The sequence below is a fragment of the Ailuropoda melanoleuca genome, chromosome 5 (genome assembly GCF_002007445.2).
Source record: "Ailuropoda melanoleuca isolate Jingjing chromosome 5, ASM200744v2, whole genome shotgun sequence".
In the NCBI taxonomy this organism is placed as follows: Eukaryota; Metazoa; Chordata; class Mammalia; order Carnivora; family Ursidae; genus Ailuropoda; species Ailuropoda melanoleuca.
In genome coordinates this window covers 11,276,112-11,302,840 of record NC_048222.1, presented here as the reverse complement: position 1 = coordinate 11,302,840, position 26,729 = coordinate 11,276,112, and the positions used below count along the sequence as shown (strand labels likewise).

The following is a 26,729-nucleotide window of genomic DNA, read 5'->3' as shown; positions in this document are numbered from 1 at the left end:
AAGCAAACAACCCTGTGAAGTTAGACTACTGTACCCCACATCTCCAACCAAGTGTCCATTTCAGAAAGTACTAGGTGACATCTGAGATACCCGGATTTGTGTAAAATAGGCCAACCTGACGGAGGTAAACTTGGACGGGAACGGTTGAAAGAATAAATTGGGAAAGTGAGTGAACCGGTTAGGGCCAGGGTCTTGGGGCCCTTTCTGGGTGTGAGGTTAGCTCTGCTCTCCGAGGGGATTTTGTGAGGGGGGTGTGGGGGGGGGCAGGAAGCCGTAAGTGCCCAGCTGGAAATGTGCTCCGACCAGGCTCAGTGACAGGTTGCTGGAGGTGGAGCCCCAGCCACCCTTCCCAGGACTGACGGCTGGCCTGGAGTGTGGTGTTGGGCAGAGTATTGACACAGTTCAAGATGGATGCGTCTTTGATCCAAGGGAGACCGTTAGGGCATGTTTAGGCTGGTGGACTTGAGACTCATTATAACACGAGTGGGTCTGCACCCTGGCCCTCCGTGGCTGCCACCCGCCTCTTCACGAACGGTTCTCTTTGCCCGGTTTGCTGGCGTAGCGTTTTGCTGAAGCCAGCTGTGAGGAAGCAGCACGTCCTTGCGTTCGTTCATCAGTGCGTTGCAGAGGCGAGGAGGATGTCGCTGATTTCCAGGATGCCAGCCTCTACCGGTGTTCTGAACGTTTGGGAAGATGTGACACACACCCCCCCCCCGCCATTATCCTACCCCCTCCCGCATCGTGTGGCCCCTGCCTGCCCCCTCCTTTCCTGACAGTGCCCCTTGGGTCTCCCCTTTCCCTTCAGAGGCGGCCTGCCTTGGGGAGGGGTGTGCAGCATCGCTTAAAAAGAACAGTGAAGAAAGTTCCCTTGACATCAGTGCTTCACCCACTCAACTGAGATAGCTGGTTCTGGTTTTGGTTGGGTGGGGGGATGGGAGAACATGGGGCCATGGGCAAGCGATGTGCTTATAGGGACCCAGGAAAAAATTAATTACTCTTAGTGTGGAAGCCGGGCTTGAGACTGGATTAAAACAATAAGATTTTGGAGGTTGGTCACTTCTGTTTAATCTTCTGGCTTGTAAACATTGAGAACCTCCCTTGTGGGAGGTTTGCTTCAGTTGCGAGATGGTTCCCCTTCTCCCCTATTTATCCCCCCCCCCCCCCCCCCCCCCCCCCNTTGTTTTCACATTCTATTAGGATCACGTAGAGCTTTTGGATTCTCACCCAATTCTTTCGCTCTTTTCTCTGCTCTTGGTCCTGCCGTACGGGGAAAATGAGTGGGACCAGGCAGCATTGAAGCATAGTGCCACGTCTGTGGCTGCGGCCTTCTTTGTGGGAAAGTCACAGCTCTCGAGGCTCGATCACTTCCTGTTTGTAGACAAGGAAAATGGGCTCAAGCCTTCGGGATTACTGAAGGGCTTAATTGAACAGGAAGTCCTTCAGCCCTTGGGGGTTGCTGGAGTGTGGTGCATGCAGCTCGGGTGTTTATCTTGAGTCTTCTCTAACAGATTGGACTTCTGTTTGTTTCCTGGAACTAAATGGGGGTCGGAAATTGTCAGGGAGTTGAGATGCTCAGAGGGAAGTCGGCTAGTCTGTGGGCTTAACAGCATCGGGTGAGGGTGGGGGCTTGTTTGGATTTCTGCATTTTCCCAGTCTCACCGCCAGAAGTTTCTACTGCAGGCTTTGCTCAGAGCGATTTCTGTAGTATCCTGGCTAATACAAATAGGAGATCTCGGAAACAGAGTGATAAGTCACTCATCTTAGTAACAGCAGGGGTTTGTTGGTTAAATGGCTGTGAGAGAGATAAACATATTTGACAAGCTCCCCTGTGGTCAAAATGACATTCCTCTCTCAGGAGGAACTTTCATTTTGTGCTGTAAGGGAGGGCTAGTCAGAAGACCTCCTCACTAGACCCTTCGGAGGGTTCATTTTAGCCACGCATGGTTATGGTGGGCGTGTACGTTCCACAGATGTTCACTGTCTGCTTGTCGTTTGCTGTGGATTCTTTCCACTTGGTGCATTCATGGCATCAGGTAAAGGTCCCGGGGCTCATACCTGCAGAAGCAGACTGGGCCTGCTGGTGGGGAGGAACTGGGAGGAGGACTTTCATACTGGAGAGCCGTACCTTACCTGAGGTCGAGGATGGTTATTGACACTGTAATGAGATAAAATATCGTGAGTTCAGTTGTAAGATGTGATGAGGGCACCTCTCCCTGCCTCATTCCCCTTTACTTTTCTGGCTTAAGAGTCCCCTTGGTTTGGTGTGAGTCAGCAGATGACATTTGGAAAGATGTTTCTGCTTCCCAGCCTGACATGTGGTTACCCTGTGCAGCCTTGAATATGGGTGGAGAATTAACATTGCTTGGAGGGTGTTCTGGGCATTGTTAGGAAGGTGATTTGCCTGATTTTCTTGCCTTTGATTCCCTTTGCCTTCTTTGTGTGTGGTTTTTTGGTTTTGTTTTTTTTTTAATTTTTTAAAATTCCAGTATAGTTAACACAGTGTAGTATTAGTTTCAGGTGTATCATTTAGTGATTTAACACTTCCCTATATCACCCCGTGCTCATCACAAGTGCCCTCCTTAATCCCCATCACCACCGGTTTCACCCATCCCCCACCCACTTCCCCTCTGGCAACCACCAGTTTGTTCTCTGTAGTTGAGAGTCTGTTTCTTGGGTGCCCAGGTGGCTTAGTTGGTTGAGTGGCTGGCTCTTGATTTCTGCTCAGGTCCTGATTTCAGGGTAGGGCTCGTGCCCAGCTGGGGAATCTGCTTGAGATTCTCTCTCTGCCCCTCCCCTCTGCTTGTGCTTGCTCATGCTTGCACACGCGGGCGCTCTTTCTCAAATCTTTTTTTTTTTTTTTTTTTTTTTAAGATTTTATTTATTTGACAGAGAGGCAGCGAGAGAGGGAACACAAGCAGGGGGAGTGGGAGAGGGAGAAGCAGGCTTCCCACCGAGCAGGGAGCCCGATTCGGGGCTGGATCCCAGAACCCTGGGATCATGACCTGAGCCGAAGGCAGACGCTTAACGACTGAGCCACCCAGGCGCCCCTCAAATAAATCTTAAAAAGAGTGTGTGTCTTTGTTTTGCCTCTCTTTTTTCCCCTATGATTGTTTGTTTCTTAAATTCCACTTATGAGTGAAATCATATGGTGTTTGTCTTTCTCTGACTTATTTCACTTAGCATAATACTCTCTAGCTCCACCCATGTTGTCCCAAATGGTAAGATTTCATTTTCTTACAGCTGAGTAATATTCCAATTATATATATATATATATCTCATATCTTCTTTATCCATTCTTCTATCGACAGTCTTTTGACTTCTTTTGATTGACACACTTTCCTTCTTTTTAGTGTAAATTTCCGTGGCACTGATGTGTCTCCTAGATTCATCATGGCAGCTGCAGAAGTGCCAAGGAGGCTGAGAGGCGTGGCCAAGCCTGGGAGTCCACCTGAGTTCCCCTTTACCAGTGTAGGAATTGAGTGCCATTACTCCAGGATCACAAAGCACAAACAGTAAATAGGAGGATACTTGCTGCTCTTACATTCATTAGCCCTAGCACATTCTTTAATTATGATCATGGTTCCTGATCTTGAGGCAATTGTCGTAAGAACCTAGACCTCTTTCATGAATGTTCAAGAAGACTCTCTCTCTCTCTCTCTCTCCCCCCCTCTCATTCTCACACACACACACACACACACACACACAACTTTTTTCTTTTCTTTTTTTTTTTTTTTTTTTTTTTTTTTTTTAAAGGGACAACTGGGTGGCTCAGTTGGTTAAGCGCCTGCCTTTGGCGCAGGTCATGATCCCAGGGTCCTGAGATCGAGTCCCACATTGGGCTCCCTGCTCGGTGGGAAGCCTGCTTCTCCCCCTGCTTGTGAGCATTCTCTCTCTCTCTCTCTCTCTCTCTCTCATATAAATCTTCAAATGTCCAAGAAGAGAGAATGTGTGAAGTGTAGTGAATCCTTCTATTACAGAACAGACTTCACTCCACATTTCAGTTGGTGAGAGCTTTAGTAACACCCCACACTTCAAAAATTGCACAAGATTATGTTTCTGCCTACTACATGAATTTCTGTCAGAGCCCCAAGATGAATATTTTGGGCTCCTCCGTGAAGGAAACATTCGGACCCTGGTGCATTACTTTAGCTCTGCTTTATCTTTTCTTGGTGGTAAGCATCACTTTGAGGGGAGGCGTGTGTCTCTGAGGCCAGTCCTGAGGATTTAGCCCCGGCGTACTTTTAGGACCTAGAAAGAATGCTGGCTTGTGAGTTTCCGTGCATTCTCCGTGAGCGAGGCACTTGAGTTGTCCTCGAGTTGGGGGGATAAAGAGTTTGTGCTGAAGTGTTCATCCTGCTGCTTTCCTTACCCAGCAGCTGGTTGCTTAGCTGGCGCCATCAGTGCGGGGCCTAAAAATTGGTTAATGCTGGGCTTTGTCCTAAATCTGGGGAAATCAGAAGCCCTTCTGCGCCTCTGTGATCCCAGTCAGGCGTCTGAAGACTCTCTGTTGCCATCTCTTGGCGCTTGCTGGCTACTTCATGGGATTTCCAGTGGGCGGGGAAATGGCACAGGATCCCTTCTCTGTTAAATAAAGCAGATCTTACTATCCCCGAGAAGCAGAGGACGTGAGACGCCGAAGCCTGCTCTGGATCATTCTGGGCCCGGTTCTGAGCGCTGCCTTTGTGCTTTGGTGTGTCACGTGCTGGTGGGGTTGAGTGTCTCCCCCACCCCGAGACACCATCGAGTGTGTTTCTGGTGGGGAGTTCCTATAGGATTGACTCTGCTCATACCACCGGATTTTGTTTTTTCATGAATGAGCCGTGAAGCTTTGTAAGATGTCCTTTCTTCATATGTTTTTTCCTTTTTTTCCTTGAAAGGGGGAGGAAGTAAGACCTGATTCTCGTCTCACGGAATGATTCACTGTCTCTCCCCAGCCATCATCTTAGCCAGGATTGAGGGAGATTTCTGGCCCTTGGCAATTGGGCATCGAGTAACCTCACATTGAGAAAATGCCTGGGTTTTTGTTGAAGTGTTTAAAAAACAAAATTGGCAATGCCACCTCCAGACAGAGTAGAAAGGCAGATTAACATTTTAACTGGCTCTTTGAGGCTTTTAAAACTGAATGGACTTTAGATAATTGGTTCATACCTTGTAACTACAATATGTATTAGGAGTTTCTTTGGCCAGGTCCTGGCTCTATTCCTAACTTCCATGTGGTATCCTAGGACTCCGAACCTTTCTTGCTCCTGCTGTAAGATAAGAGTTTTTGCTCAGGATTGCTCTGAAACTGTCTCTGCAGAGAAAGAGCATTTGTGGCTCTTGCATCCTGGTTCTGGTGCCTGGTGTGGCAAAAGCAGGCAGTTTTCCATAGGTGGTAAACCACAGCATGTGTGACATTTGTGACTGACAGAACAAAAGGGCTTTGTTGCCGCTTTAATTGTTGATTAATGGTGATCCCTCTCAAATTTGACATGGTTGCTTTCTAGCGCACAAAAGAAGTCAGTGTCAAATATTTCCTTGATCATGACAGAGTCATGATTTCCAGGCTGTCCTTGGTTCTTTGACATTTCAGGGTGCCGCGGAAGATTTTTTTTTTAAAGCATAATTGCATAATTTTTAATTAATTGAATCAAAAGCTTTACTGCATGTTACTCTGCATACCATTTGTGTGGGCCGGCCCCATCCACCTGAGGTGATGTGCCCAAGTACTGCTTTTCTCAGGAAGATACTCTGCTGCGTTAGCTTATTGGTACTTAGAGCTGTTACTAAATCTTGAGATTCTCCTTCCTCGTCCCTAGCCCTCTCGTCTGAGTAAAAGAACGCAAAGGCTCACTTTTTTTTTTTTGAAGTAGGCTCCACGCCCAGCATGGAGCCCATGCAGGGCTTGAACTCATGACCCTGAGATCAAGACAGAGGCCGAGGTCAAGGGTCGAACACTTAACTGGACTGAGCTACTCAGGCGCCCCCACACCTTTCTTTCTTCTATCTGCTTTCCAGTGCCTGTGCTCGGAGGGGGTTTGGTGGTGGTGAGCAGTTGGGTGATATTTGGGTTTGCAGGGCTTGCCTCCTTGGGCGCCCGGTGTTTCGATGGGCAGGGCTGATGGACACACACATGTGCGTCATGTGGTATTCCTCGGGATGTTCTTGGGCTCTGAAGGAAGTTGATGTGTTGACCTAAATGGGAGATTTATTCGTGATTGGAGAGATGGAATCTTAAGGAGAGCGTAGAAAGGAGTTGTGGGACCGCTTTTGGAATTGTGCCATTTAAAAATGTATATATCTTAATTTTTCTGCTCCCACCTTCAGAATCGAGACGTTGTTCCATTGGCTGTTCTGCAGGGCAACCTGTGGTTAGAAACTTGGTGGTCGGCATCCTGAGTATAGCTGTGCAGGCATCTGGAAAACGGAGGTTCTGACTTCCCATGGGGCACAGACAGTTCGGTGTTTGTCCTATGGTGTTACGAAGTCACAGATCCAAGGGGAGTTTATTGTAGGAATTACCGTATTCAAGTTTTATAGATGAGGTCAGACAAGGTGGAGCTAGAAGGGGCCCCACTATTCTCCTTTTCATAGTGTGCTGCTGCTCCCCGCCCCCCTCCCTTAGTGGAGAGGCCAGCTTGTCCTAGAGCAGCTCAGTAGAACTAAAGCCCGGTTTCTGATACCCTTGTTCTTTCCTTGGTAGCACTCTGCCCGAGACAGACTTGATGAGCATTCCTTCTTGGATTCGAGGGACAGCAGTTCCTTTAGGTACTTCCGGTTGGTAGCAAACTTGGTTCTCAGTAGCTGTCTATGTAACTTCATGAAGACAAACGCTGAAGATACTTCCCCGTCCTGTGGGTTTGAGCATCCACAACCTCTTTCATCGGTCTATGAGTTCAAGCAGGAGACGAGGCCTGGGAACCAGTATGGCAGGAGCTCAGAAACCCCACAAGGCGAGCATTCTTCGCAGTGCACCTCGCCTCCTGGAGACTGCTGACCTCCTCTCCTGTCCCGTGACGTCCTCACACCCTGGTAAAGCCAACCCCAGTGGGCAGCTTGGAGCAGGGTGGGAGGTGAATGAGCGTAGAAGGGGGTCGGCCCTTGGCAGTGCTTTCCTTACAGTTGGGGATGAGTCGGTCTCTGCTGGCCTCCCGGTTCACTTGAGGATGTGTTTATTTTCTCTCTACGATACAGGATGTTTACAACCCTCCTGTGTGGTTTGCCCACAACTGCACTTGCTTTTGAATTTGGTGGGCAGCTTGCCCTGGGCAGGGGCTCTCCCCTGCTCGACCCCCCACAATCTCCAGCACACACATGCACACGCACGCACACAGACACTCCTGATTTCTTTGAGTCGCTGCCAGGTTTGTAGTGTGTGTCTGGGGGTAGAATAGAGGGGGTAATTATTTTGGGGATGGAAACACAGGAATTTTTTTTTTTTTTTTTCAATAGGCCTTTCAGCAAGTTGGCAAAGCTTCAGGCCCTGCTCCTACCCCGGCACAAAGAGCGTAGCCATGACGGTCATTTTGCATTTGCCAGACACTATGTGTCTGTCTCTCTTACTCCCCCCCCGCTTTTTTTGTTTTGTGAATGAGCAGACCCTCCCCTCCCACCCATTCGTTGCTCTTTGTTTAGAATTGAGATGTAATCTAGGTAATTGGATTTTACCAGCTTACGTTTTTAATATTGGAAAATTGAGTTAATAAACCGGTGTTTTGGCACATATACCCCTCCACAAGGGGCCAGCTGGGCATTTCTTTAGATGGCCTGGTGCCCCTTGCTCCTGCCTTTTCCAGCCGAATCATGCCCGTGCACTGTGTCCTCCTCAGGTTTGTAAACTATCAGAAATCTGGGACAGAAATGGAATGTAGTGAAACTAGAGATTGCTGTCATGTCATATTGAGGGCTGCCCTCAAGATGGAGTGTGCAGATAGCACGGAGCTGGATAAGGCCCGTGGAACCCGGGACTACCACGCCACCCCTTGTGAGTCTTCTGACGGTAGGCTGCCCGGCGATGTCTGACTGCGTGACCACAGGAGGGCGGGAGGGGGCACACGGAGGCTTATTACAAAACAAAAAATATTTCGCATAGAACTTAGCGGGCTCATCAGTGACGTTTCTTTACAGGTGTTGTCTTGCACTTTGTTAACTTTCAAAATAGTGCCAGTGTTTCTTTTGGTGTGTTTCTTTGTTCCTGTAAAGGTACTGTACCTTTTTTTTTTTTTTTTTTTGGACCTAAATATGAAATATACTTGAAGATTTATTTGGGTAAGATTTTAAGTGTTTAAGCAAAACATTCTTTTGGCTGTTGGCCATGCCAGCTAAACCCCAAATGAGAGAAGGCTCCGGAGAAAAATAATACCAGCTTTTGTGTGTAGCTCAGGGAGTGAAGGGAGCAGGGGGAGGATGGAGCTTCCCCCACGAGCTCATGCAGCGTGATCTCACAGTATGCACGGTCTCTGTGTGCATGGGGCTGCGGCCAGATCAGCCTCCTGGGTCCAGTGGATTGTGGCCCTGGGCCAGTTGTGACACACGGACCACAAGGGCATCATGCCTTGTGGTGGGACGGCCTCTTGTGTGGCATGGTGGTCGAGAGCCAGAACCAGACCTCACTTGGCTTCTGTTTGATGCTGCTGCTGGTGGGCATGTGGCCCAGTAAATTCTTAACGAAGTGGTGACTGTGGAAATGGTAGAAATGGTGACCATGTGGGCAGATGCTTTTAGATTCCTGTGAAATGGATCCCCGATGACACCAAATCCCGGTGGACCTTTGGATAGAGAGGAATGGCCACTTTCCCTGGGGCAGAACTACACACCTCTTCCTCTCCTGTTGGGTCTCTTTGAGGTCCACCCAGCTCTCTCCCTGGCACCTCTGCATAGCATTTGGTCTGTCCCCCTGCTCTGAAAACGTGGGCGTGTTTACCTGTGTGATTCCTCACGAATAGATGGTGCATGTCGCTTATCAGTGGTATGGAGGGCGTGCCTTCTGTACCTGGTGACATGCATATGCAGGGGAGACTGTAGTAGAGTGTCCTCTGCAGGGGTCCCCCTCCCCCCAGAAGGGCAAGGGGATGGAATTGGGCTTGAGCAGTAGGTCGTGGGCAGTGAACTACATTAGAATGGTTTGGTCCCTCTCTCCAAAGAGGGGAATTGTGAGCAGAGAAGGGGAAGAAGTGATCTCCCTAAAAAAAACAGGCCTGGAGTATTCTTGTCATTGGATGATGAGAAGAAGCCAGCCATGGCAAGATAAAGGGGAAGAGCATTCCAGATGGAGAGAGCAGTCTCAAGCCCAATCCCTTGGGATATTTGCCTCTGTCTTAGGGCATTTATTTCTACATAGAATGATACTTAGGGATCAGATCAGTAAGTTGACTTTCATCTCAACACATTTTTTTCTCCTCCCTTTTGGGACACTTTAGCTTAAATGGGATTCACCCCAGCAGGGCTGAGTTTTTTTGTTTTTTGTTTTTGTTTTGTTTTGTTTTTGTTTTGTTTTCATGACTGAATTGGCATGGGGCTCCCAGACCTGGGAGCTTCTAGAGAAGAGGCGCGCCAGATGGCCTTGCCTATGACAAAGCTGGGCCTCCCCTCCCGCTTGGACGCAGCATGAGGTGGCCGAGAAAACTCTGACCCAAGCATCCAGCATGTGCCTTTTGGTCTTATTTGTCCTGCACCCGAGCTGCGTGTGGCCTGAGGCAGGTCTCCCCTGCTCACTTGGTAGATCTGTGTAGTGAGGGTGATCTTGGCAAGATCCTTCAAAAAAAAAAGAAAGCAAGCCTTTAGCATTTAGCATTTGTCTCAAACACCAAACAGATAGCAGCCCATAGCTATATTCTCTGAGCTTGCTGTTTGAATTTTTTAGTCTTCTACTTGGCACACACACATTCACACCATGGATGGGCAGGGATGGCATGTATTGACCCGAGACCGCTTCTCTTCCCTCACCTCCACAGCCCCCAACCCTTGATCTTCACACACGGTAAATAAAATGGAACCCTCCATATGTTCTTCTATAAACACATTTATTCATGTCTTCCTCCACTGGTTTCAGTCGGTTTGATCTGTTTAACTTGGCTGGCTGGAGAGTTTGATTTAATTGGGTTTTCTTGACCTAAGGATGTACCTAGGGTTCTAGAATGAAGCCTTCAGTGAGAGGAGACTCCTTCCTTGACCATTTTATAAAACAAACGTGGGACTGCATCATGCTCTAGTCGATCCTTCTGTGGTCTGGGTGAGGAACACAGGCGCTCTGTACTTCCCTTATGCTGGCGTTTCTGTGGGTCCCCAGTGGGCAGTGGAGGGCCATCTGGCTAACACTCAAGGCCCCACATAGTGTTTTCTACCTGACCCCAGGGACCCCATACTCTCTCCACCCCCACGATGATTCTGAACCTTCTTCGTCCAAACAGTGTTGCCATTTTCAGGCATCTTCACTCTAGGAATGGAAAGGGTGATGCATGTGGTTCTGGGTGAAATGTCAGCCGATGGAAGGAGGTGGGTACACCGGCTTGCTGCTGCCGGAGACTGGCCCTCCACCTCCCTCTTCAGCCTTTGGTAGTGTCCTGTGTGGCCTGCCCTCTATCTCCACCTGGAGAGGCCTGGGGAGGAAGGGTGCTCTGTGGAGCTATCTAGTTCTGCAGAACATATGCAAACCTCCCACCTCCCCTTTCTTTACTGATTTCAAATAACATGCACTCATTACCTTGTATCTGGCATTCTAGAATGAATCGCCTCAAACATTACCTACACAGCGGAGCGTGTGGAGCGTGCCTACTCCCGTGGATGTGGCCTCTGTGTCATCCAAACTCTTTTGTTGTGCAGGGCCAGCAGAGCCCAGCCAACACCTCTGTAATCCTCCCAGGACTCTGCAGGATGAGAAGCCAAACCACAGACCTGCACTTTGTGCAAAATAGAGTCTTCTGGCCGCCGTTTACAAAAAAAAAAAAAAAAAAGCTATTGGTTTGTCTCGTGGCGCAGTCCCTGCTTTCATCTGGCTTTCACAAATACTTAATCACTTGGGAGCTTGGCTTATTCCTCGAAGGGGTCATTTATTTGCCTGCCATTTTTTAATCTGTTAACGACTTTATTTTTCATGGTCTCACCGAGCAAGTCATCAGGCAAAAAGTGCTTTTTTTTTTTTTTTTTAAAAGATTTTATTTATTTATTCAACAGAGATAGAGACAGCCAGCGAGAGAGGGAACACAAGCAGGGGGAGTGGGAGAGGAAGAAGCAGGCTCATAGCGGAGGAGCCTGATGTGGGGCTCGGTCCACCACGCCGGGATCATGCCCTGAGCCGAAGGCAGACGCTTAACCGCTGTGCCACCCAGGCGCCCCCAAAAAGTGCCTTTTATTTGAACAATGGTGGGAGCAGTTTATCTTTCAGGTCCCGGTTGTGTAGAATATTTTACCACGTCCCGCGCGGCCGTGCGCGCCTTGTCCGCGTGTCGCACTTGAGTTCGGGCTCAGGATGTGAGGCATTTGTTGTTACTGACTTTCAAAAAGCCGTAAGCAGCCGCCCCACTCAGTTGCAGGCAGTATTTCTGTCCAGTTTCTTTAATGCCCAGAGGGAGCATTGGGTCCGTATCAGGGAAGATGTACGTGTTCCTACCATTGTCAATTTAAAAAAATTCTTTGGTGGGATCCGATGACCATGATGTTTCTTTTCACAGGGCGGGGAAGTCGCTGGAAGAGCCGGGTAGTTCTGTGGGGTCCGTCCACCCCGATGGTAGCATTATGTCGCGGGGTTCTGGCTGGTGGGGACGTGGTGGTTGCCTGCGGCTTGGCCCTGCCTCTCGATGCCCTAGGTTCCTGAGGGAGCTGCTGCTGCCCCAATACAGAGATTGAGAACAAGCAGTTAGCAACTTACAGTCACTCTGTCAAACTGCTTCTATGTCCGTAGAATCGAGTAATAAATTTGAGCTTAGCTTGGACTTTTTTTCATCCGCCGCCCCCCCCCCCCCCCCCCTNCCCCAGTTTAGTCCTAGAGACGGTAAAGAGTGGAACATAACCAAACTCACAACTCTGATCCTCCTCACAGTTTGAGAAGCACCCCTGTGCTATCTCAGCCCCACCCCTACCTCCATCCGGTCCTTCAGCGTCTCCCCCTGGAGCGTCCCTCCTCTGGGCTTAGTGACTTCCCCTGCACACACTTCTGGTGTGTCTCGTCTTACATACGGGCGGTAGGTTGGTTACAAAACTCTTCATTCTCCATAGCAAGGGGACAGTGGTGTTGCCCTGTTCTCTTAGGTTTTAATACTCGGGAGTTTTCCTTTAAGTTGTTTAGCTTTCTGCTGATGGCTTGTGAACGTGGCGGCTTCACTGTGGTTGCTCCTGGGTTCGCAAGCGCTTGTGATTAGCCATGATGTTTGCAGATTTCAAGGACCGAAGGTTGCCCCGTAAGTAAGGAGTTGGGGGTGCGGTCTCCCTCTTTAGCAAATGTCAGTTGGTACGGGCACATCATCTCTACGGCCGTGTTTCTCATGGGTTTGGGAAGAGGGGCAAGGGTAGAGACTGGTCAGGACACAGGTTGGTTCAAGTTTTCTACCTAGTAGAAAACCGAGGGGGGGTGTGTGTGTGTGTGTGCGCGTGTGTGTATATTTTGCTGTACTAGTTTGTTAAATACCAGAATGGTGATTTAACATGTGAAGGTATTGTGGTCATCAACTGTTTAATAAGATACTACGATTACGATTTTATATAATTCCAGCAATCGTTAAAGGAAGACTTATTTGTGCTTTACTAATCTGTCTGGTTTACTTTTTTTTTTTTTTTTAAAGATTTTATTTATTTATTTGACAGAGATAGAGACAGGCAGCGAGAGAGGGAACACAAGCAGGGGGAGTGGGAGAGGAAGAAGCAGGCTCCCAGCGGAGGAAGCCTGATGTGGGGCTCGATCCCATAACGCCGGGATCACGCCCTGAGCGTGAAGGCAGACGCTTAACCGCTGTGCCACCCAGGCGCCCCTGTCTGGTTTACTTTTATTCAATACTCAAAGCAGTTTTTCTGGGGGAGGGCAGTTATCAATTGATTGATTCTGATTTGGATTCTGACCCATCCCTGTGCCATGGGGCTGCTTGCGGTTTCTTCTGTTTTGTGTGTTTGTTTTTTCCGCCTGCACTCAAATCCTGTTTGTTGAGTGTCTCTATGAGCAGGGCTGGCTAGACGGTGTAAGTGGTGCACCTGCAGGTTCTTGCCCTCAGAGGTGCCTGCCACTTCCCTTGTGAATTGAGATCTTTACAATGAAGAAAGAGCTGATAGGTCATTCGTGATAAATGTCAGGTTAGTTACACACAAACTAAAAAGAAGGTACTATGCTTACGTGGAAGCAGAAAAATTAACAGCGGGCGGCTACAAGGTTCGGAAGGAAGTACAGAAGGCTTTCCAAGACTCATCAGGATTCCAGTGATAGGAGTGCCTTGCATGTAAGAGTTTGTAAAGGAAAGGTTCCTAGCGAAGGAGAGAAGTGTTGTGATTTGTAGGCCTCGTGGATGCTCGACAGGTAAGACTCGGGCCAGTTTTTCGTTTAGACTTCACCCAGAATTTGAGAAATAGGTTTTTCCTGCATTACAAGCTTTCATTCGTGTAATGAGTTTGTGTGGCTGGATTGGGGTCAGAAGAGATTGGAGGTGGAGAGACTGCTCCTTCTGGGGGTGTGTGGACGGGGTCAGTGGGGTGCAGGCAGGTGGGGGCGGGGGGGGGCACCAGGTGTAAGGGCACACATGAAGGGACTCGTGTATGTGTTTGTGACGGAATCCCGTTGAAGCAGACGATGCTGGATACATGTGGCAGGATGATTTACGTGTTTGTCATTACTCTGGACTTAATTTAAAACTAGAAAAGCCATTCATTAATCCGGTGTCCTCAAAGGGCACAGGCGGTGTTGGAAATGCCCAGGCCCACATGTGGTTTGTTCAGAGGCACACAGGCTCGTGCACACGTGCTCAGGGCGCCCATTTTATATCCGTGTATAGAACATAGCCTTTTAACCAAATTTATTGCCCTTTGCAGCAGGCCTGTGGTTTATGAGAGTGTGTGAGAGAGAGAACCTTAATTAGAAAGGGTTTGCATGAATTAGGGTCTTTTCTTCCTCCTCTCGTGTCCTGACTTTACGGCCGCACGTAGATCTATATCCTCCGATCTCTGCCTAATTCATTTTTAATTTTCCTTTGCTTTTCCAGGCCCAGGCTGCAAGCACAAAGGAAGTTTGCGCAGTCTCAGCCGAACAGTCCCAGCACAACTCCGGTAAAGATAGTGGAGCCATTGCTGCCCCCTCCAGCTACTCAAATTTCTGACCTCTCTAAAAGGAAGCCCAAGACAGAAGATTTTCTTACCTTTCTCTGCCTTCGAGGTGAGACTGTGTTCCCCGTCAGTTGGGGAGGAGGAACCTAGTTGCAAGAAAAAGGAGGACCCTGTTCCCAGGAGTAGATGTTAGCTGTGGTCTGTGTTGCAAACATCTTTCGATTTCCCAGCCTGGTTTGTGGGGGGAGCTTGAAGTGACCAGTGCCACGGAGGGGAAAGGGGTGTCGGAGTCTTCATATTTCTCCTTCTAGTTTCATTTGATACTTATATCCCCTTTCTTGGCTTCTCTGCACTGTCTCACAGATCATAGTTTCTGTAGCTTTAATTTGACAACCTGACTTTTCCCGTCCCCCTTCCTGAACCCCACCATCACCACCACACATGTGCTTTGTCAGCGCTGTGCTTTGTCTTGTGACTTTTTTTTCCCCCTTGGGGCATCGTGAGTGGAGATTGTCTCCTTTCCTCACGTTTTGTAAGGTCTGTCAGTAGTCATGTTGAATGAGGTTCTCACTTGTCCCTGTACTATATTGGGAAGAATTCAAGCAATACTTTCCAAGTCAGTTGACCCTCGAACGATGTGGGTTTGAATAGCACAGGCCCACTTCTGTGTGGGTTTTTGTTTGTTTGTTTGTTTTGTTTTATTTTGTTTTGCATTAAATACAGTTATGTGTGTATTTTCTCTTCTTACAGTTTTCTCAATAGCATTTTCATTTCTCTAGCTTACTTTGTTATAAGAATATAACATATAATCCATGCAGCATACAAAATATGTGTTAATCGCTTGTTTATGTGATGGGTAAGTCTTGTGGTCAACAGTAGGCTATTACTAGTTAAGTTTGGGGGGAGTCATAAGTTACACATAGATTCCAGCACCCCTTAAACTAACCTCTACGTTGTTCAAGGGTCAACTGTATATAAATGGTGAGAGTAGTGGTCCATTTACGTGAACAGGACTGAGGAGTGCAAGGTCAAGGATAAAATTTCGTAATAAAGGTTGAGTTTGGATTTGCATGGCCTGACTTGGGAAACTGGCTACTACAGGAACTAAGTTCATCACAGTTGTTGATGAAGAATGTCAGGGATTGTCAGAGAGCCTCTTTCGGCGGTGGGAGGTGCAGAGGAGTGTTAGAATAGAGAAAGCCGTGAACGTGGAGGTTTCCGCTGGTGAGGTTAGTTGACAGAAAGCGAGGAGGTGGTCGAGGTCTTTGCTGTTGGTCATCTTGGTGGGGACGGGGCTTGAGGTTTCGAGTTCTGTACTTAAAAAAAGTTTTATGAAGTAAGTGACAGCAAGATTGAAGTATGGTAGTATTTTTTTCCCAAACTATTTGAGAATTTTGACCTTGTACCCCATTGCTCCTTAACACGAGTGTGTATTCTCTTAAAATAAGGACATTTTTCCATAATGATCCAAGTTAGAACATTGACGGTGAGCCATCACTACACTTACAACCCTCGTCTCAGATCAAGTCCCAGTTGAGCGTTTTTAATGGTCTTACCCTGGAGCAGGTCCTCCTCAGTCTTTGCGTTTCGTGATCGTGACTCCTGAAGATTACAGGCCTGTTGTTTTGTCGCATGGCCCTCCATTCGGGTTGTCGAGCGTCTCCTTGTCATTAGATTCACGTTTTGCGTTTTTGGCAGGAATATTGCAGTCTTCCCATTGCATCCTCTCGAGTGGTACACAGTCTCAGGCTCTCCTTTTATTGATGGGGTTGACGGTGGTCCCTTGATGAAGGTGGATCTGTCAGGCTTCTCCCACTGTGGGGTTTTCTTTTTCAGCCTTTGTAATTTATTAAGTGTTCGTTGGGACGTTCTTTGAAACTCCATATTCCATCTCTCATCAAACACTATTCGTTTTTTAAAAATTTGTATAGGTTCATTTCTTATTTCATTCAACGGGTCATAATCCATTTTTTAAAAAATGTTTTGGGGCGCCTGGGTGGCTCAGTCAGGTAAGTGTCTGACTCTTGATACTGTCTCAGGTCTTGCTGTCACGGTTGTGGGTTCAAGCCCCACAATGGACTTCAGCTGGGCATGGAGCCAATTAAAAAATACATATACGTATATGTCTTCATTGAAAGATTTTTTTTTTTTTAAATTTTAATTACAATCTGCCTACCCCCAGCTTGGGGCTCAACCACTCCAAGATTGAGTCGCATGTCATACCGACTGAGCCAGCCGGATGCCTCTTTCTTGCCATATTTTGATGTTTAGGTTGTCCCAGATCTCCTCAGTGGAGCCCCTCCATACTGGCTTCCTTCTCGAACTTCTGGCCCTGCCCTTATCCTCTTTCTGGCCTTGCTTCTGGGCCTGTCACTGCTCCAGACTCCTCCTGTACTTTCCCTTCCTCAGCTCTGGAGCCCGCCATTTCTCCAAGGAGCCCCTTTGGAAGTGGCAGCTTGGGAAGCCACGGTCTGGGCCTGTGGCGTGCTCTTGGATGGAGCGTTCTTTCTCTTAGGTTCTCTGTGAATGTGTGCAGTGTGTGTGTGTGTGTGTGTGTGTGTGTGTGTGTGTGTGTGTGTGTGTGGTACGTGTGCCCAGTTAGTGTATCTAGGTGTACATCCACGTCTCCGTGTGTGTGGAAACCCCTGAATTAGCACAATAGCTCCAAATTCAGTTGAACACCAATGGGTTCATTCTGGTTTTCTTCCTTTCCATGTTAGAGACTTGAGAAACCTGGCCCTTGTTATCCCCAGCGTACACCCCCCCTCTTGTCACCCAGTCTCTGCTGCCACCCCTTCCTCCGCCTCGTGGAACCCTTCTAAACTTGCTTGGCTCTGACAGTCCTGATTGGGTCATGTGTGAACACCCACCTCCCCCTCCTTGGGCTCTGACATCTCACCTGGGTGACCTCTTTCCCTCCCTGGTCTCCCTCCCACTGATTTACTTTAGGAATGACACCTTGAAGAAGGGAAAGTGAGAAGTTAACATTCATGTTGGACATGAGAGGCTACTGAAAAGTTCTCAGAGACCATCGAGGCACAAAGAAGAGTCGTTTCAGTTAGGAATTGTCTAGCAGCTGGAGATCGCTTGGCCTCACCAAGGGGAGGTGAGGCAGGAGGCCTGTCTCCGTTAGGGTTTGTAGAGCTCCCTGCCGAGTTTTAGGGATCCCAGGGGTCGAGGGTGAAGATGGAGAGGAACGTGCAAGACCCAACATGAGAGGCTTGCATGCTGGGGTAGCTGTGAAGGGAAGAGCGGGGAGCATGACCAGCGAGCTGTGCTGGGCTGTTGTCTGTTAATGGAGAGACAGTGGGATGAGGTGCTCGGCGGAAGGGGTTTGAGCTAAAGCAATCTCTGAAAGGGTTAACTGGCTCATCAGCAGAGTGGTTCAGGTAGATAAAGTTCAACAGCGGTGGTGGAACTCTGCTTTTGTGCCTTTGGCCACATGTGGCATCTTCGTGCATTCGGAGCTGGATTTAACTTGGAGCCATGACGTCCTGTTTACTTTTCTTGAGGGAAAGACTCCACGGATCTTGTTGCATTAGGATGCTAGAAAATTGGCTGTGGAGAACTGAATTTAGTTAGGAACATCTTTACTGTGGAGTGGGTGTGGCTCATTTTTTAGAGAGGGATTTGTGCCTTATGTGCCTGTATATGCATTAGTCTTAAAAATGCCTCTGTGCTTTGGGAGATGTGGAGAAGGACCTTGCTGAGAGAGGCATGCTGCGTGCTCAGGTAAATGGCATCCAGGGAAACGTTACCCGGTCCCCAGCTTTGACATTTCAAGGCTCTTGATAAAAGAGAACCATGTCAGAAGATCACCACAATTTACTTTCCACTGTCGGATGGAACAAAGGTTTCAGTAAGTGAAGTCTAGGAGGTGTTTAAAACAATTGTGTAAAAGTGCTTTGAGTTTTGGAAATTTATTTCTGTGTTTACATGAGCCAGGCAATAAAATAAGTTTTGATATTTGGTTTTTAGCTGATAAACAGAATGGGTTTGACACACAGTATTGCACTCTTTTTCCTGTATTTTTTTGACTGGAGATATTTAAAAAAAAAAGTCTGAGTCATTGTTAGATTGATTGATTTGTTTATTTATTTATTTTTTAAAAAAGAACCCATGTATTTGTGAGGTCAGAAATGCTTAACTTGATTTGGCTCCAAAAGCCTCAGATGGTAGGTGATTCCTCTGTGGTACCTTGTACCTTCCCAGTCTTGGAAATGGGTTGAATCTAGGGGTATGGGGATGTCATCACTTACCAGATTCCTTGTTCATGCTCAGACGTGTTTCTGACTTTCTGGTATCAGCTGCTGCTGACCTACGTCCATAGGTCGGTCTTTGCCTTGCCTCCCATTCTTCTCTGAAGTTGGCAGCCGGGAATGCGACTATTATATCCTCACCCCTGAGTTCTAGTGCTTTCTTTTTGTGTTGCGGATTCCAAACCACAGAGAGCTTGTCAGAGCCCCCCAAACTCAAGGCTCCGCGTAAAGAGCCCCATTAGCTCCATCAGCCTTGGGTGACGGTGGGCGCTGTTAGGGGTAAAAATCAGCCTTTATAGGAGGTCCGTACTTCGATGGACGAGAGCGCGGCTGCAGAAGTAATGATTCAGATCAAATGGATTTTCCATGCACAGCATCCCGTGAGCCCCAAGACCATGCCTTCTCCCCACACTCCCTTCAGGTATTTTGACCGAAAACCTTGGTCGGTGGGTGGGGTATCTCTGTGTCATTAATAACACTGGGATTAGTATTATATATGTAAACATACCAGCCAGTCAGTCAGGGTTCAGAAGCCTCAATGATTTAAAAAATCTGCTTCCAGGCCCTCAGAGACCTTTCAGCTCAGCTCGGCAAGGCGCTCTCTCTCCTTTCCTATTTAAGATCATGACCTAAAATTTCTAAAGCAACAGAACACAGAATGAATAGTGCAGCGGGGCCTGAAGTGTTTGCCTGCAGTGTATTTATCTTTAAGTAGCTGCTTGCAAGGGGGTCCACATGTCTCCTGCCAGAGACGTAATTAGTATCTTTGCCTGGTTCCCTCCGAGAAGGGGCCGTGTGTCGTGCGCTGTACCCAGCAATTGGTACCATCGCCGTTCCTCTGTCACCAGTCTCGTTATGCTTAATGAGTTGGGTCATCCTCTCTTTGTTCTGACTATGATTATTAACAGATTAAAAAGCTTAACACAGTAGAGCAGTGGCAGGTTAAATGATTCTCTTATTTACACTTTTCTCTTTATGGGTCACTGCAAACAAGGGAGATTCCCAAAGGAGATTCCTGAAACACACACAAGACACACACACACACACACACACGCACGCACGCACACGGTCAGTTCTCATGACAGTGGGTGTCACAGCTGAGTGTCACAGACCCACCACCGAGAGCTCTTTGGGGATGGGGGGGGGTATTCTTGGTAAAGGATCGGCACAGGCAGTCTTTGTGATAGCAGTGATTTCTGGTTGGGGACCTGCCTGCCTTTTGTTTCTAGAGTCGTCGTCGTAGAGAATCTTTGGTGATCAGCTGTCATTCAGTTGCTAATTAATTCAGCAGGCCTCTGTGGAACCCTTTTTATATGCTAGACACCTAGAAAACAGAGTAGGAACAGAAAACTGAGAGGCTCACAGTAAACATGTGGAATGTGCCAGGGTAGAGGTGTGTACCCCGCACAAGCAGGAAGGAAATGCCACTCTACCGGGGGTGCTGCCTGGGATAGCCATGCCAAGCAAGGAACACTGGCACTGGCTTTGTGGAAGGGAAGTGGGGCCACCCCTGCCGAGGCACGGATTGGTTTGTTGTTTGGGAGGCACCAAGTAAGTGCCGGGACGTGAGCTGTGTTGTCCACTCCTGCGGGCCTTGGGCTTGTTACTTGGGCCTCACTGGGGTTCTGCAGCTGACAAGGTGATTTACCATGCCTGGGCCTTTTGGAAGGTGATCCTGGCTGGCGGCTTGGTGGAAAATGGCTTGAGGCTGCAGAAAGGCCCCCCTCCCTCACACCCAGGTGGGGGACTGTTAGTGAAGCATCCAGGCCCAAGGCCTAGAATCTCCTATCGCAGTCAGGTGACTTAGCCTGCTGTAAGCCTGTTTCCTCTTTTGTAGGACAGGTAGGTGGTGTCTTTGCCCCGCATCCCTGCGTTGTCGCGCCCCCCNTCACACCCAGGTGGGGGACTGTTAGTGAAGCATCCAGGCCCAAGGCCTAGAATCTCCTATCGCAGTCAGGTGACTTAGCCTGCTGTAAGCCTGTTTCCTCTTTTGTAGGACAGGTAGGTGGTGCCCAACCAGTTGATGTGGAGTCCAACAAGCCACCTGCTTTTAAATAGGCCCAGCCGATGCCCCGAGGTGGCCATCCTAGTCCATTTAGTTTCCGGAGGAGATAAGGCAGGATTTGAAATTTAGGAAGGAACCTTCTGAAAGATGAGCAGAAGTGACTGCAGGTAGCCCGCCCAGGGAACTTTCTCTGAAGACAATTGCCGGCCTTATTGACCAGGAGCACATACGTAGATGGAAGACGGACTGTGGGTATTGAGGACGATAAATTGTAAGTAGGGCAAATGCAGAAAGCCTGGGGTGGTTTAGAGGTCACAGAATGAAAGGGGATTAACCTGCTAGAAAGCAATTAAGCAATCCTCCAATTGCAAGGAGCACTTCAGAGCTAATAATGAACTTCGTTGAGCAAAAGGGGAATGCTGTTACATTGTATGAGATCTTCGGGGAGGAAGGCACACCGCCACACTGGTACACAACTTTTTTTGATGGCTCCTTCTGAGAGGTGTGGCGTCTTCATTTTTGAGAGCTGCAGCAGAGAGAAGTAGGATCCGGAATGGTATTCTCACCGCCTCGAGGGCTACAGTGGCTCCCTTCTTTTTTCTCCAGCTCAGACCAGCCTTTATATGCTTTGTTTTCCAGTTGAGTCTGTGTTAACGTGGCTGAGTTCTGCTGAGCAAGCAATTGATTTGCCAGGCTAGTTTATCAGGCTAGTTAGGAAGAAATGTGAAGCCATGGAATTCTTCATCGCGGAGGAGGGGAAGGATGGATCCCTTTTAATTGCTCTGTGACCTTGATCCGTTGTTAAGATTCCAAGACATTTGCTCAGAGGACTGGCTCTGCTCCAGGCCAGCTGGCCTCTGACCAGGCTCGGCCCTCTCCGAAGATAAAGCCGGTTCCCTCTTCCCCACCAGCAGCTGCTGACACAGATTCGGTGGTATGGTGGTATTCCTCCCAATCGTCTCTGGCCTTCTCCTTAATTTCTAGAGATTCTCTTAGCATTTTCTGTCCTTTCTGAAATCCATTTCGAGAAGGTAGATGGGGGGAGGGGGGACTTTAAGTAGCCACAGTCCTGTTTTGTTGCTGATGAGCACCTTGCTGGCTCCTGAGGCATCATTATTCCGAGACCATTAAGTCCTCCGTATCGTTAACCTTAAAAATAAAACAGTTATTTTACCAGCAAAAATGGACTTCTTTGGGGACAGCAGGAAATTGCAATTTGGGCATACAACCACACAGCATGTCATCTGGCAAACCCAACAAAGAGGAACGTTTTTGCGGAGGAGGAAGTGGGGAAGGGGTTATTTTGAGTGAAAGTCCATTGGAGAAAATAAAGAGTTCAGGGTGCCAGCCATTTCTCAGGGGATGAGTAGCAGGGGTTGTCGATTTCTCATAGGAGACTCAGTGTGTATCTTTCCCTGGGGGGGGGGCCGTAATTGATGACTCTTTCCTGTTGACATTCTTCTGTTGGGGCCTGTTGGAAAATTGACACTTCTCCCTGTAATTTACCTTGATGGTGTCCTGGCTCCCCTGTCTGGCCTCCCGACTCTAATGAGGTCTCCCTTTATTAATTTTCACCGTATGCATGTCCCCCAGGCAAGGTGACCCTGCCTTCAGCGTTCAGCGTCTGTTAGGATTTGTGGACGCTTTGCATGGTGAAGCGAGCACAGACTTAGTGTTCAAAGAGTGGCCGTGTGACCTTGATGAAGCTGTACTTTGTAACTTGTTTCCACTTTTGAACTTGAGGGGCAGAAGTTAGGGACTGTGGAGGCCATCCTAGCCGCTCTCTGGTGTGATCTGTGTGTTTGAGGTAGAGCCAGAGAGCCCTCGTTGTGTTCGGTTGGTGCGTTTCTGTGTATGTTTTAAGCCATGTGTATAGATAAGAAACCTGGGAAAGAGCGTAAGGGGAGGGTTCCAGCTGTTAATGAAAAGATCGTTTTTCCTATTGCTGAGGGCAGGTTGGCAGGAGTGGACAACCGTTGGGAGCAAAAGTGGTTCTCGCTGCTGAGTCCGTCGTGTTGGGGCTCTGGCAGGCAGAACATGTGCCATCACGTCGGGGAATGTCCCTGATGGGGGATCAGATCGGCACAGCTGGTTGCACGTGCACCTAGGCCCATGCCTGGGGGCTGCAGTAAAGGAGTAATGCTGTGGGAAAGACCGGCCCGGCGGTGAGGAGGTCACCACTTCTCCCTGTTCTTAGACGACCTTTGCATGGCTGAAGGTTTCCAGCTCTTACTTGGCATTACTCACTCACTCCCAGTTCCAGAAATCCTAGCTGTTGAGTTCGCTTTGCATTTCCAACCCCCCAACCCCCATAGATTCTTGTTCTCAACCTGCTTGCTTGCCCCGTTTAGGAAAGCAGATAGGAAATAAGTTGCTTTTGCTCCTACCTGCGTGAAGTTGCCTGACAGCCTGATGTTTATAGTTCTCAGTTTTTGTCTCTGAAGCCAAGTATTAACCGAATGTCGCTTCAGCGAGAGCTGCTAACGGTGCTTTTGCATACGTGACCTCATACCCTTTGGGGTCATCACAGTTGTTACAGCTGAAGGCCTCATCCTCCCTGTACAGAGTCTCAACAAATAAACACGTGACTTGACTGCTGAGCTGACGCTTCATTCTAGATTTTTGGATTCCATGGAGGGTCTTTTTCAGGGATTTGGATTCACACGTGTAAAGGATCAGCAGTCCCAGAATGGGGCACCGTCGCGGAGCAGCTCCTTGTCCCATAAGGAATTAGGGGGGCTCCCTTTGGATTTGGCCTCTGCCCTGGTGGGCTGTTCCACACCCTTCTGCATGTACCCCCAGTGATGCCAGAAATAGCTAACTTAGCTGAACGTCTGAAAATTTTTATTGTAATTTTAATTACCTTTCCTTTAGGACAAATGATACTAATTTTCAGCTGATATCGTACAGAGAAATCATTGAAGGCACGAATGTGGATCACTTTAAAGAAAATAGCACGCGCAGAGGCTGGATATGGCAAATAATCTTAGGGCACACAGGGGTGGACGAAGTTGGGGAACTGTGTTGTCCGTGCTTCTTCCCTCATAAATTATAAAGGCCAACCCGGAAGAGACCAAGAGACCCCGCCGTTCGGTGTGTCCTACCTGTCCCGCAGCCGTTCAGGGAGCTTTCTGTTTCCCTGCTGGGGGTGAGATGAGTGTGTGGATGAGTTCAGACCTCAGGTCTGTTTGGGTCACCAGTTCTTAGCGTGGTGCCTGGTACGTCCCTACTTAGGTGAATGACCCAAGGCACTTGGCAACTGCATTTTCTGTGACTTTCCCGTGTCAGCGACTGGAGCTTTCCTCTAACTCAGGAAATCTGCAAATAACTATCCCTCTGCCCCCCCCCACCTCCCCGCCCCTACCAAGTTCTTTCTGAAGTTTTAAAATGTCTTCATATGGTAGCAGGGGCCGACTGCTTTTCATTCTGTTTGTGTAACCTGAAAGATCAATCGTGAACATGCCAGCCCAGTGGGCCAGCCGGGTTTATTAGGTCAAGCTACAGAAATTAGACTCCCCAGCTAAATGACAGCGTGCAGGGAATCCCTGTAGGGTCCTTCCAAAATAGAACGGGGCTATGTTTAGCTTGTTAAGATAAAGAACTGGTCGGGGGAGGGAAGATAATGGGAAGGAGGGCTTGTGTGTGTACATGATTATGATTCATGGAGAAGAATCCAATTTTATAGAAACCACAGCCCAAATTAGAGAAAGCAAGCTTTTGGATTAAAATGATTTCTGTTGTGGTTGTAACATACCACAGTTTGATTTTTGTCCAGATGAAAACATTTGGTTTTCACTTCAGTAAATATTGTGGAGACATTGCCAGCTAATTCTGAAACGTAATGAAATACGGCTTTGGCAAAGCACACATGCATTCTGTACTCCCGATTCCACTTATCTGATCCAAGTTCAGATTTTTTTCCCACATTTGCTAATGCACTTGAATAATCAGGAGAGAAAAATCTGCCTCTAATTTTAGGAGAAAACTGTATACGCTGAATACACTTTTATAATTTATTGGGTATAAAACCTCCCTTGCTCCTCCCCCTAATACCCTACACGTTCCTTAAGTCTTTCGAAACCTTCACCTTTCATTGATTACGTCTCTACAGCTACAGTTTGCAAGGGAGACAGGATGTAATTCCATGTAGTGAGTCAGCTTCGCTCTGTTGTTAATTAGCGTCGCAAGTGGCCTTTGTCTCTCAACGTGGGGAGACCACCCTGAGAACACCAGGGCGGAGCTCAGAACGGGGGGGGGGGTTCTGAGCGGCCTTGGAGTCCCCTTGTTTTCCCCATCTTTGCTGGTGTTGCAGTAGGGGGCAGGTGAGTCCTTCTGATGAAAGGGAAGATGTCTCTGGGGAAGCTTTCTTGTGTCGTGAAATCACATGGCCCCCTGTCCCTGTTTTCCCTTTCCCAGTAGCTCTATTCCTCTTTTCCTGCATGCTAGACCCACAGTGAGGTTTCCCAAAGTCTCCCTCCCTGGACATTTGACCTAAAGAATTTTCCCCAAAAAAATTGTCTTGAGATGAAGCTTACTTCTTATGTTCCAGGATCTGTAAGTTGCGTACTGTATTTGATGAAAACTTTAAAAGCATGCGTGCTCTTCTATTTTCAAATACTAAACGGTGATTTAGCTTTTTCTGGACTCTGCGTCAGTAATGATTATGTAACACACTCATTCACCCCTTTTAACCTGAGGAATGTGGGGGTAATTTTCACTAGCGATAAATAACCCAGATTGCGTTATGTTAGGGTTTATAAAATGCCTTTTCCTTCACCTTTTTTGTGTGTCTAGCAGATTCCTCTTCCTCTAATCTGTAAATTAGATAATCAAGCCTGAATCTAGGCTAAGAAGAGGTGAATGTGCTCTATGTGAATGCCTTTAACTAGTTGTGGTTCCTTACAGGCTTTTGCTTCCTTTTATATATTTGAAGTTGTTATATAGTTATTTTCCAGGTATAAGTATATAATAGTGCTTCTCTGTCACCTTGATTGTTTTTAGTGTGGCATGAAATAATGGGATGATTTTACTGGTTTTTGTCTCCCTGAGACAAAAACCAGAAAGCTGCTTTTGCTCTTAGCCACTTCCCTGGTTTGTCCTGATCTGAATGCTAGCTTTGCACATGGACACGTCATCAGGGTCTTAGAGGGATTACATGCAGTAGCCACCTGGTGACAGAGTACCAGGCTCTGTTGGATTTAGTGTTTTCTGCTTGCTTCGGTTGGACTATAAAGTTAGGAAAATTCTGGAGGTCTCTTCTGGGGCAAAAGCTAACCGTTGACAAGGCTTCTCCTGGTGGACGGGTTACTGGTTGGCAGTGGCTTCGTGAACCCAAGCTAAAGGACGGTAAGGCCATACCCAGGAGGAGCTGGGTTGTTTGTAATGAGGGGCACCTGCCAGAGGGGAGAAGTGGTAGCAAGCCGAGGATGTGAACTAAAGGCATCATCTTGCCTTGGAGAAATTAACTGACCTTTCCCACGAGGTGCATTATTATTGAGTATTGAGCCTTTTTCCTCTACTTACCTTCTTTCAGAAGTATTCCTCCCCTTTATCATACCGGCTTCTCCTGTTTCCCATCTAGTTTGAGAACCCTTCGTTACCTTTTCTTTGATGATGCTTTACCTTCGGCTCCAGACCAGCAGGTCAGTGGTCCTGACTAGAAGCACGGTCGCCTCTTAGTGTGAGGGCAATCTGTGCTTATCCCTGTGCCCCCGAATTTAGGGCTGACCACTCCTTCCCTCCCGACTGCAGAGCCAGCTCCCCAAAACTTAGTGGTGTTTGGAGTTTCATTTTGAGAATGCCCCTCAGAGACACCCACCCCATCCCCGTTCTTCACATATTGTCCCTTGTGTTAGCCTCTAACTTTCTTCTAGAATACCTGGGAGGCTAGAATGGTTTATTTGTATTTGCTGAGAAGCTGTTAGAACAGATACATTCAAAAGATTGGTAATTTGCTACTGTTGTGGAAGAAATTACCCTGTGTGCTTTCTTTTAGGAATATTAACGCTTGGATGCTTCTAGGCATTTTCTCCATTTTAGTTCTCTGGAACGTAACGTTCACCCCGTTCTCAGAATCTTGAGTATAAGGAATGGGATAGTTGCTTCATGCTGCTTATGCAAGGTTTGAGTCTTTAAAAAAAAAAAAATCCTCAACAGCTGTTAAATGGAAGTTAACTCTGTGTTTTTCATATGTTGCACCTGGTTTTAGCAGATTGTCTTTGAAATCTAGACCATTTTTACCAGTTTTC

At 47.8% G+C, this 26,729-nt stretch overlaps 1 protein-coding gene across 4 annotated transcripts in view; it reads left to right on the top strand.

Moving 5' to 3' along the window:
* The window catches only part of JARID2 (jumonji and AT-rich interaction domain containing 2), a 171,548-nt gene that overhangs the window by 90,064 nt on the left and 54,755 nt on the right, over positions 1-26,729 (top strand). For all 4 annotated transcript variants that reach the window (XM_034660295.1, XM_034660297.1, XM_034660296.1 and 1 more), the window contains one exon: positions 14,157-14,326. Coding sequence is in view for 1 of the 4 variants with exons in the window: in XM_034660296.1 (XP_034516187.1) it covers positions 14,157-14,326 (170 nt within the window). In the remaining 3 variants the exon portion in view is untranslated. The remainder of the gene's footprint in view (positions 1-14,156; positions 14,327-26,729) is intronic.